This window comes from Sitophilus oryzae, unplaced genomic scaffold (assembly GCF_002938485.1).
Source record: "Sitophilus oryzae breed Bouriz unplaced genomic scaffold, Soryzae_2.0 scaffold_2014_pilon_pilon, whole genome shotgun sequence".
NCBI lineage: Eukaryota > Metazoa > Arthropoda > Insecta > Coleoptera > Curculionidae > Sitophilus > Sitophilus oryzae.
In genome coordinates, this window is record NW_022146741.1 from 128683 (window position 1) to 140933 (window position 12251).

At 33.4% G+C, this 12251-nt stretch overlaps 1 protein-coding gene across 3 annotated transcripts in view; it reads left to right on the forward strand.

The window, feature by feature from the left end:
* Positions 1-6655, forward strand: part of LOC115884080 (uncharacterized oxidoreductase YjmC) — a 45382-nt gene extending 38727 nt beyond the window's left edge. For all 3 annotated transcript variants that reach the window (XM_030902559.1, XM_030902561.1, XM_030902560.1), the window contains exons 7-8: positions 2685-2839; positions 6300-6655. In XM_030902559.1, coding sequence (XP_030758419.1) covers positions 2685-2839; positions 6300-6485 — 341 coding nt within the window. In that variant the 3' untranslated portion in view covers positions 6486-6655. The remainder of the gene's footprint in view (positions 1-2684; positions 2840-6299) is intronic.
* Positions 6656-12251: the final 5596 nt, after the last annotated feature.

Consider the following 12251-nt stretch of genomic DNA (forward strand, 5'->3'; position numbering starts at 1 on the left):
GTTAAAATGACATTATATATCAAGTTAAACTTCAAAATTAACGATTATTACCTGATAACAACTACTTAATAAGGTAAAACCAAAAAGCCCCAAACTTTCTGTATGATCATTTATAATTTTTACGTATATTATGTTTATTTATCTTATTTTCTTTAAAATCAAAGCAGCGATTGCCATACATTACTAACATCTACAGATGCATGAGCAATACAAAAAATATATTTTTATTTTTATTATATTATATATATTTTTTATTTATCAATCTAATAAATTTTTATTAGATTGTATTAAAAAAAACTCTTTTATTTTTCTTTTAGAGGCTATCGCTTCTTTCAGTATAATTTTGGCGTTATTAAAATTTATTCTGTGCTCTGTGTTTGAAAAAAGATTTTTGTGAAAATCTTCCTTTCTTAAATAATCTTTATGTTCTTTAATTCGAACATTTAAGGGTCTGAATGTTTCACCAATGCAAAATTTATCGCATTCACATGGTATTTTGTATATTACATTTTTGTTTGTTGTTTTATTTAGGTATTCATTGGTTTAGTATGTGATAAAATAGATCTAAGTGTATTTTGTGTTTTGAAAGATGTTCGTATGTTATATTGTTTTCCTATCCTTCTTATTTTTTCGAAAACGCCTCGTATGTATGGAATTGTAAGTTGTATATATTGTGTATTGTTATCATTGTGTCTATGATTTGGGGTTTGTATTTCGTTATATAGTCGTTTTTTATTAATGTATTTTTTATGTGGTTTATATCTCTGTTTAGTAAAATGTCATCTGAACATATTATTTTTGCCCTATCCTATAAACTTTTTATAACACCTTTTTTTACGCTTTTACTGTGATTAGAAATGCAGTGGCGAAATACCCTTTATAGGATTTTTTGGAGAGATGAATCCGCCACATAGGTACAGATATTTTTTAAAATAAATATTATTTGAACGTGAGGAATCACCCCACGAGAGGTGGCATATTATGTTTTTTGTTTTTGGAAACAACCTTTATCTAGTGTGTATTGTGTATGCAAATGTTTTGCAGCTTTTAAAAATAATCACAATATATTTTCAGGTGCATGTCGTTTTTTTGCATCAATTAATTTACCAATAGATAATCAATCATGTGTTAACTTTTGTGATGGCAGGGCATTTCTAGCTGTTTGTTTTACTTATAACATCTGTTATTAACCACCTGTTCTCATTTATTTTCAACGTAATCTACTTTAGCAAGTAGGTATACTTCTACTGATAATAATAATTTTTTAGAGTTATATAAAGTTCATAAAAGAAAAATTGCATTGGAATGCTGCATAATGGGTAGATTCATGTATTGGTAACTACTTTAATCCATTCAAAACGAGTGATATGCAGTATGTCCTATAATGCTTAGTTTCGGAGATTCAGGGTGTAGACATTTCATTTTTATTTCGATTTTTTCCAAATAATTTCTAACGTAACGTCAATATTTGGATGAAAAATTAGTTATCAATATTGTGATGTCTGGGAGTTTTTTGAGGAAAAATTTGATTTTGATGTCAAATGACTTCTATTTGTAGGGGGCGTCACCTACATGTGGCTTAACTGTTTTGAAGAGCAATAACTTCTCGTCCGTACCTGTATAAAACTACTGAGTGAAAAAATATACATTTTCGTGATTTTTTACGTAAAAAATGTCTCTTGGTAAAAATCTCTACGAGCAACCGATCTCAAGATATTTAGAATGAAAATTGTCAATAGATGTCAATATTAACAAAACAACATGTTTAGTTGAGTAGATAGGATGTTCAGCTTAAGGCACAAAACCTCGTATGTCCAGGTATCTGTGTTCAACATTTCTTGTAACTCCTGTAACGTTTTTGTAACTAGAGCGCAGTCATCAGTGTATTGAAGTTTTGTGATGAATTTTGTACGTGTTTTTGCCCTGAGTCTTTATAGTACGAGAGCTAGCAACGTCGGGAAAACAAGTATTTTAAGACGTCTGGCTCTTTGATATATCTTTTATTATGCTCTCTAGAACAGCATGCGGCCCATCTGGCTGCCGATACCCGTTGCGTTCACTACTGCGCATCCAAAGAAGATCCTCTATTTTTTACTTAGCGGTTTAAATTCTAGTATTGAATAAAAATCGAGCAAGTTTCCATTAGCTCGGCGCGTAGAGCTTTCGCCTATGAAGCGAAGGTCAGTGGTTCGAGCTAATGGAGACTTACTCGACTTTTATTCAATACTAGAATTTAAAGCGCTAAGTAAAAAATAGAGAATCTTCTTTGGATGCGCAGTAGTGAACGCAACGTGTATCGGCAGCCAGACGGCCTGCACGCTGTTCCAGAAAGCATAATAAAAGATATATCAAAGAACCAGACGTCTTAAAATACTTTCTCGAAAACGTTGCTAGCACTTAGACTATTATGTTGAACAGACCACCGTCGTATTTGTATCTAATGCCCAACCCTCTTTTCTGCAGTTGCTGTCCACAATAATGGAGAGCGCTGCCATGAATATGTTCAATAGCAGGATTAAGACACATCCCTGCCTAACTCCTGTATTTGTTAGGAAGGAATTTGGTCTGAGTTAGTCATCATTAATGTTGCTAAAAACTTGACTTGAAACTAGAAATAATATCAAACTTATACATTCTATTCAAGCAATTTTAAAGCACTCCTGATCTGTAATTTGACTTTTCAGGTTCGGCCTACGGTCCGCACATTAGAAAATGGGGTCAGGCGGACAAGTTGGCCAACTTGGGTCACGCATTTATGGCTATAGACCCCAGCGCCTTTGAACCTGGATTTGAAGACAGACTGTCAGATCTACTTAATTATGCCAGAAATTTGGAGCCGGTGAGTATCTAAACACGCTTTCTTAAGCTGCGTCCTCACTGTTGACTTGGTGTGTACGTGGCAATCGACGGTGTAGATCGACAGAATTAATCGTCGATCGTCGGCGTCATCTTCGTCAGACATGTTGATTTCGACTGATTGACAAACATTTCTGTCAATCTGGTGTGGACGGATGCAGTTTTGTCGACTTGTTGATCAACAATGTCGATAGACATGGTCGATCGACAGTGTCGACTCAGTGAGGACGCAGTTTTAAACACGCTCTACACTATTCGGAGAATAGAACGAAACAGGTCGAGGTGGCGGTTCGTCGCCTAATTTTGTCGCGTTTTGGCTTGGTCTCGACCCACTTTCGTTTCTTTAAAGCGCCTCAAAACTACCCGTAAAATTGCGGAGAAGGGCGTGGGTGGATTTTTTTGGCCGTTTCCTGTTGCCTCGTTCAATTTCGTTTCGTTCCGAACTGTTTCCAAAACATGGCAGTATCTATACCCGAGGCAAAGGACTTTTTGCATAAATCTCAGTGAAATAAGTAAATCCAGACGTTTCTAAAATATCCGTTTGTTAAAGGTATCGACAAAGTGAAAAACATTCTGGTGGAACTTTTTACGTAGAATACAATGGCTTAATCTGTTATTCTACAAAAATAATATTTTTAGAGATATGAAATGAAGTTATGTTTTCTTAATTTAAACACCCTGTATATTTATAAAATATATGATCTGGCTTGTCATAAAGTTCTCAAAAATATATATCCCAATTTATTTTCACTATTTACTGCAATTTTTAAAGGTTTTTATTAAAAGATCATATTTATTAGTAGGCCATGATTGATAATAAAAGAACTAAAGAATTATTAAAGTATACAGTGTGTCAATTTTAAAACTTCCCACCCTTAATATCCCTTTTTCAGTTAAAAATATGAAAAATTGGAAAGACACGTCAATTTTATTTGTAAGGGGGACAATTTAAATGAATATTTTTACTCTTTTTCTTTCAACCCCCTAGGAGGGGTAGATGTCACCTTTACAATCTTAAATGGGAATGGGGGTCAAGAAGCACATCGTTTTAAAGGGCGTTTAATTCTCTTTTCATTGGTATCCTGCTTTGTTGCTTTTTGTTGAGAGGTTTCCGAACAATCGCGTTTCAAAGTTGGCTGCAGAAACAATTAAATATGCCTGAATTGGGGTTTTGGTTTTCAGACTCGTATTTATATAAAAATTATTGCAATAGATCTTCTTGTAGTACAAATGATTAGAAAATTAGGTTACACCACTTATCTTCTAAATTGTTGAAAATGTCTATTTTCTTTTAAACAATAATAAAGTCTGTTTTCAAACTCCTCCCTAACATTTCGGAAAAAATTACCGAGAATTGACCGGCATTCTGCTGTAATTCGCTTTTCTAAGTCTAAGTCTAAGTCTAAGGGTGTTAAATCCGGTGATCTTAGAAGCCACTGAATTGGTTCCTTTCTGCCAATGCATGTAAGCGGAAATCTCTCGTTTAACCACTGTCGGACCGGAAGAAAATAATGAGGTGGAGAACCGTCCTGCTGAAATGTTAACAATTCCTCCTGTAAAACTAAAAATGTTTATGATGTTTTCTGTTTATTAGTATTTCGACCCCCCTAGAAAAATTTAATCGCTATGCCTATGTTGCCACCTAATCTTCTAATCATTTGTACTACAAGGAGATCCATTGCAATGCTTTTTTTGTAAACACTAGCCTGAAAACCAAAATCTCAATGCAGGGAGGTTTAATTGTTTCTGCAACTTTGAAACGTAATTATTCGGAAACCTCTGGACAAAAAGCAACAAAGTAAGATACCACTGAAAAGAGAATTAAACGCCCTTTAAAACGATGTGCTACTTGATCCCCATTCCCCTTTACGATTGTAAAGGTGATATCTACCCCGCCTAGGGGGTTGATTTTTCATATTTTTAACTGCAAGAAAGATATTAAAGGTGGGAAGTTTTAAAATTGACACACTGTATAGTTAAAGTATATATACTGTTATCTGTCTCTCTTGTTTTATTTTGGGAGCCACTAATAATTTTTTCTTATATCAGGGATAGTTAACTCTCTACCGCTATTTGTAAATCTTGGTAGCTATCGTACCAGAACTTAGATATTCCTTTAGCTAATTTATGTAAAATATACTCTCAGCAAGATAGGACTCCACCTCATAACCTCGAAAATGTTAGAATTTTATTAAATGACCAAATCATTGGATTGGAACCCCAAATCAATAGATTGAAACCAAGGGACGTATGTATATGTATACGATAGCCTCCCTGATTACCTGATTTGTCCGTTCTCGATTTCTGTATTTGGGGATTTTTGACACGAAATATATCATGGCAACAACAACAGTGTCAAACATCTGGAGAATGCTACCAGGCAACCTTTAGATATTGCAAACCCATCCCGTTATAATAAATCGTGTTATAAAAAAAAGAAAAATATATTCAGAGAATAAGTGAAAAGCTCGGTGAAAAGTGAACAGTAACAGTTCAAAAGTAAAATATTTCAAATTCAAATTCAAATAGTTTATTTACCCTTCTCTCCAAATACCAATATACAAACCAATCATTGTAAAAAAATTAGGTAAAAGGGACTGTGTCGCGATTACAAAAAAAAACCGATATACAAAAACATTAAATGTTTTTGTGTCGCACAGCCCCGCAGACATTCAAAAATATATAAATACACAAATTAAGTAATTATATAAAAGAAAATACAAAAAATGCAATCAAACACAAAGGAAAGAAAAAGAGGATAAAGAGGATGCAATCAACGGGTATGACAAGGGGGAAGGCTAGGGCACCAGGGAAAGCTAAATCAAATCAAAAACAAGACCATCACTAGTATAAAATTAAAATTAAGAGGCGACGAAAGCAGGCTGTATATTCATATGTTTCAATCACAAATAAAATTTTAATATGTGTATGACTATTTTAGTAAATACCATTTCGATTTTTTTTTTGTTATCTAGCATGGCCTACTAATAAGAAAATTATATATTTTAAATAGTGCAATAGATAGTGAAAATAAATATAGAGTGATATATGTTTTTGAGAAGCTCATACAGCAGGACAGATAATATGAATTATAAATATACAGGGTGTTCCATTTGAAAAAAAAACATAACTTTAGTTCATATTTTCAAAAATATTTTTTGGGAGAAAAACGGACTACGCCACTACGTAAAAAGTTCTACAAGAATCAGTTATCATCTCGATATCTTCCACAATAATGGAGATACGGGGGCTGTCCCAAATTGCAAAATTTTGAAAATACCCTTCAGAAACGAAGAACATTTGTTTACAATATCTTCCGTTTGACAAAAAAGTGGGACAGGTTTGTTCAAACCGCATCCTTCCCTCTTTACTAATAACAGAAATACCATATGATTTCAACCAAAATTGGACACCCTGTATATTTTTTTATATGAATTTTTTAGGCAGATCCGGCGAAGCCCGTTTTGGCGCATGGCGATAAAGAACGGCAACACATGGAGAAAGTCAAGAAAGATGGAGGTTTCAGATACGTAGAAAATCAACACTCTACGAATGATAAACTTGCGAAAGAGCTTAAGGTGAAACCGATGGAGTCCAAGACTGTCAATCTTCCAGCTGACGATGATTAGAAGAAAATACAAGATGCAATGCACCTAGGCGTAATAATATCTGCTTTTCTGTGGTTGTTGACACTTTGATGTTTATCGAATATGGCACGTTGATGCAAAAGTTGTTTGACTAAATAAAGATGATAATGTAATACGCACAAATTGTTGAAAAATATATTGTTTGTTGCTTATATTGCATTTTATTTTAGAAATGTTGTGATACTATATATATACACTCAGATGAAAAAAAAAACGCAACGGAGAAATTTTTGGTCGAAAAATCAATCAGTCAATTTAAAGTGTTATATTTTTGTCATGTTTAGCCCTATTTTGATGATTTTTTAGCAAGCTGTATATAATTATATCAACTTTAATTTGTAAACTAAGTTCTTTATAAACTTTAGTACTTGGCATATTCTTCTTCTTCTTTATGTACCGTCTCCATATCGGAGGTTGGCTATCATCATTGCTATTTTGACCTTGGAAGCTGCGGCCCTAAATAGGTCAGATGACGTGACATTAAACCATTTTTGCAGGTTTCTGAGCTAGGATATTCTTCTCCTTCCAACAGATATTTTTCCTACAATTTTTCCCTGGATTATGAGTTGCAAAATCTCATACCTTGGACCTCTCGATATGGCCGAGATATTGCAATTTTCTTTTTTTCACTTCCTTGGGGATCTCTACGTCCTTCCTCATTATTCTCAGAACTGTCCATGGTATTCTCAACATCCGTATGTCCATATCTCGAAGGCATCCAGTTTCCGCTCGCAAAGCTCGTTGAGGGTCCAAGCTTCCATACCATACAAAAGGACTGAGAATAGGTAACATTTGAGCATACGAGTTCTCAGATCTAGGCTCAAATCGCGGCTACAGAGCAGCTTCTTAATCTTCACAAAGGATGCACGGGCCTTTTCAATGCGAATCTTTATTTCTGAACAATAATCCGCGGTGCAGTCGACACTTGTACCCACGTAGTCATACTCTACTCTTTCGAGCTCCTCGCCTTCCGCGTACAGATGTTCATTGGGCACTCCAGTTTTAGTGACAATCATGTATTTGGTCTTCTTAACATTGAGTGTCAGACCATATTCTCGACTAGTTGTGATGACGTTATTTAACATATTGTGAAGGTCTTGCATGTTTTCAGCCAGAAGGCAGTATCGTCCGCGCAGCGCAAATTGTTCAGTGGTATGCCGTTAACTAGTATTCCACCAGCATCATTTTCGAGGGCTTTGTTAAAGATTTCCTCTGAGTAGACGTTGAAAAGGAGTGGTGAAAGACATATTCCCTGTCTAACTCCTCGTTTGATATCCACTGCTCTCGTCAGTTCAGATAGGACGCGAACAGACGCACTTTGATTGAGGTACAGTTTTACTATTTTTTGTATATCTCTTGTATCGAGATTTTTTTGTACTAACGCTTCTATTAGTTGCTTGTGCCTTACTTTATATATATTTTTTATATCTTACTTGGCATATTATACAGGGTTAATCGAGGAGTGGTTTTTTTACCCTAACTTTAAAACACTGTGTGCAATAATTTCGAGTGTAAATTTTCATAAAATATAATTTTACGGTCAGAACGATGACTCCTGAGCAATTTGTTTTTTTGATTCATGTCAGTACAAGCTTTGGTTAATTTTTAAGAGCGAAATGAACTGATCACGATCAATTTCCAATTTTTTCAGTTATCATTACTTTTTGATGCAATTTTTTGATAAGACGAGATGGTTTTGGCGAGTATTCTCGTAACGTCATATTACGCTGCGTTGGAAACTGTCTCTAAATTAAAAAAAGCGTTTTTTTACATCTGACTGTATATACAGGGTGGCGCCTCTCATACGCCGCGGAGACTCCAAGGAGAACGACAGTTTGTATTGATATGAAATTTTATGAGCATATGTAGGTTAATTCAGAGCACTTTTTAAAAATATAGAGAGTTCTACAGGGTGTCCCCAAAAAAGTTACATATCAAAGTTGTGTTTTTTCTAATGGAACACCCTATATATTAATTGATTTTCGGATTCTGGACGAAAAAAAATTTCTAACTTTTTTATTAGAACAGCTACAGGCTACAGATGCCCGACGCACTTTTGCCGGACCCTGTATAGTTAAAACACCTCAATAATTAGCGTTTTACGAACAAAATTACATAAAAAATAAAATATCAAAAGAAACAAATTCATTTTATTACCAAAGTGCGAATAATAAGTCTCAATATTTAATTAAATATATTTTTCTTTAATTCAAATCGTATTATATAAAAATAGATAGCATATTTTCAATAAAAAACATCAAAATATTGTATAAATACGTAATAACTTACAATATATACTTATTTTATATAAATTTTACTAAAATAAGCCATCAAAAATATTATTTATAGTTAATGATATCCTGAAGAAATTCTATTCAAACTGTTTATTTAGTATCCACATCCAACATAGATGGCTTTGACGGTCGGAGTATCTTAGCAACAAAAAAGCTGAATGTTTTTATTTGACGTGTCTGCAGGAAAAGATCGACATAAACTGCGTTGATAGAAATATTTTAAGCTTTATTTTGCGTAGTGTTTTCCGCGGATGTGTTTTAAGTGGTTAAAATTAATGAAAAAACAATAAAACTATTGTTCAGTGTGTTTTATGGATGATATTTTGTGTTCGGCGTGATATCATAAGGTAAGATGTTTGGATTTTGTAATAGTTTAAGAATATTTTGATTGACTTGATATATCTGAACTTGAAAGGTTATAAATTACTTATAGATTTAATATTTCTGATGTTCAGTGCTTTTTAAATGCTATTGTAAGATTTTATATTAATTTATGAGGTATTACGGGAGTTGGTATCAAAATTTAAGTTACACATCTGAAAATCCGTGTTGTAAATTTAGCATATTTCTACATTTTCTTCATGTTTAATATTAATCAAACACTGTGTCATAAATTTTCGTTTAATTTTTGTAATGTTACGTAATTATTTGGTAAATTAGCACTAACATTTTAGCGTATTTCGGAATTTTTTTGATATTTTTGGGAATATGATTACATAATATTTGAACTGGAAGATATATTTTTGGTATATTTAGGTACTTATACCGTATGATCCAAAAGATGGCATCCTGTTAGCTTGGAAATATGGTAAGATGTTTTCTAGAGAAAGTCTCATTTTTATACAGGGTGTCAAAAACTAGTGTATCTAACTTCCGTGGGTGATTATACATATAAAAATAAAATAAAAAGTTCCTACATAAATATATGCCTTAAAATGCTTCCCGAGAAAGTTACAGGTTTCGAAAGGTTAAATGAAAATAATATACAGGGTGGCGCACTTCATTCGCCTCGGTTGATTATACGAAAACGGAAAGATGTAGAATCAAAATATTTTATGTGTGTATGTGGGAAGGCAATGTACAGGGTGGGTCAAATTCGACGCTTTTAAATGGAAACACCCTTTTCTATAGGAGATAGACGAAAACTAATATCGGTGTCTGGAGCTCAATTTTCATCAAAAACATGATGGTGGAAACCGCACATCAATATCTGTTACCGTTTAGGAGTTACGGGGTGTTTTTCAAAAATATGCATTTTTAACAACTCGCTGGAACTTTTTTGCTATGGAAAATTTTGTATTTTTATGAAAACATTTCCAAAGCACCTTTTTACGTAGAATTTAATGGTTTTAGTATATTTTATTTTATTGTTAATAATGAACATTGTATAGATCTTAATAATTTAAAATTAATTAAACAAGTCTCAAATTACAGGCCATTAGATGCATATGAAAGCATCAGAATTAATAAATGTAAAGATAGTATGAACAGAGTCAACGGTCCAATTCCTTCAAGTTCTTTGTTCCTACTACTCTAGTGGCGGAAATATAACTGTTACGCTCAGTTGGCTCTGACTCGGTTGGCTAGATTTTGCCACGCCCACTCGGTGCCCACTGAGCGAGTATATAAACGCTCAACTTGTAGATTGTACTTTAGTTTATAATCATCTGCTGATGATGCTAACATTTATTTTGCTATTTCATTTCGATTTAAACTACCGTTCTCCTTGGAGCTTCTGCGGCCTATGAAAGGCGCCACCCTGTATAGTATCGTAGAAAGTTTATTTCTGATAAATGTATTGTTATTGTGTATTATATTAAGTTTTGTTTGGTGTAAAAACTATTTTATAATACATTTCAATAGGTTTATTATCCTTTCTGTGACACGGGTGTTATATTAGTTAATTTATAAATATGGCAGGCAAATGCCAATATACCTTAAGTTTGCCTATGATCTTGTCATTGCCAAATGTAATTTTAAAATATTAATTAAATTATTTAACAATTTTAATACCTAGTATTTATGCAAATGCAATTTGTTATGTTGTGTACACGGATACATCATATTACCTTCTATTAGTGAGTCATAATGGCAATTTTAGATGATAAAAAAAATGTTTTAATTAGACAAAAATATATAGTTTGGGCAGTCCAATTTGACAATATTCATACTTGATCCATACCATACAATAACTAAATCATAGGTTGACAACTTAACATATGTTGGTATTTGTCTGGTTTTGCATTGGTACCTGTTCAGTTTTAGGGAAATTAAAATAACTTTCGTTGCACATCATAATACGACCACCAGCAAACTCCATAAGACGACGCATGGTGTCATTGATGACGTGCAACGAAAGTTGTTTTAATTTCCCAAATTAGTTCAACTCGGCTTGTTAAAATTAAAAAAAAATATTCAAATTTTGCTTGTGTATTTAGCATACCCATACCTTTCAAAAATTTATGTACGTCCTTGCTGCAAAACCAACAGGAAAGCCAATCTTTGGACAGTTCAACATTTGCATGGAATTTCTTGTTACCAATGAAGATGCACCACCCGGTATAGGAAACCGACACACATGGGACAATATTTATAGTTTCAGTCAAACCATTCTGATGCCACTAGGAAGAAATTATTATTAAATCCTTATGACATCGAGTAAATACTTACCATGTACTGTGACCAAGCATTACCTAATCCTGAATTAAATAGTACTAAAAAGGATTTACTTCAGAATAGTTACTTATTGGTGCACTAGCCCTTTGACTAGTCTGAGATCACTGTTTGAATTATTCCATATGTAAAATGAACATTGGAAACTTATCAGGCAAATAACTAAACAATGCAACATTAAAAGTATTTTCAGATCTAGAACGTCTTTAAGAAACGTCTTGACAAAAACTTGTAAAATTGACACAACTTGCGAATGCGGTGAGTCCAAAGAATATACCAAGGGTGAGTCGTTTATTGGACAGACAGAACATCCACTACACGTACTATTTAACGAACAATCAACTTGTACAAAAGTAAAACAATGAAGCCAGATATTGTAGTCCAAATAGCACAATATAAAGTGGCCGGAAGCTCGATTTGTCCACATGGAATCTCACGAAAAAAAGCGTAAATTTAAAGAATTTCTTTTTATATCAAACATTAAAAACATCCCTAACAATCCAAATATGGAGATTTTCACAATTTTGAACCATTTCTCAAACAGACAAATGCTGGACAACCTTTCGCTTTACTGTACACAACATTTTTCGAGTGAATGGATTGCTCTAGTAAATAAGCTCAGTAGTTTTAGGATTTAGATTAGATTAGGGATGAGTGACACAGTGATTTTTAAATATTGATAACTGTTACCGTAATTTTTTAATATGAGGGATTCTTAAGAGTGACGGAATCACCACTTTTAATCCGTTCCATGATTGTAGCTAATGCAGACCATTGTGGC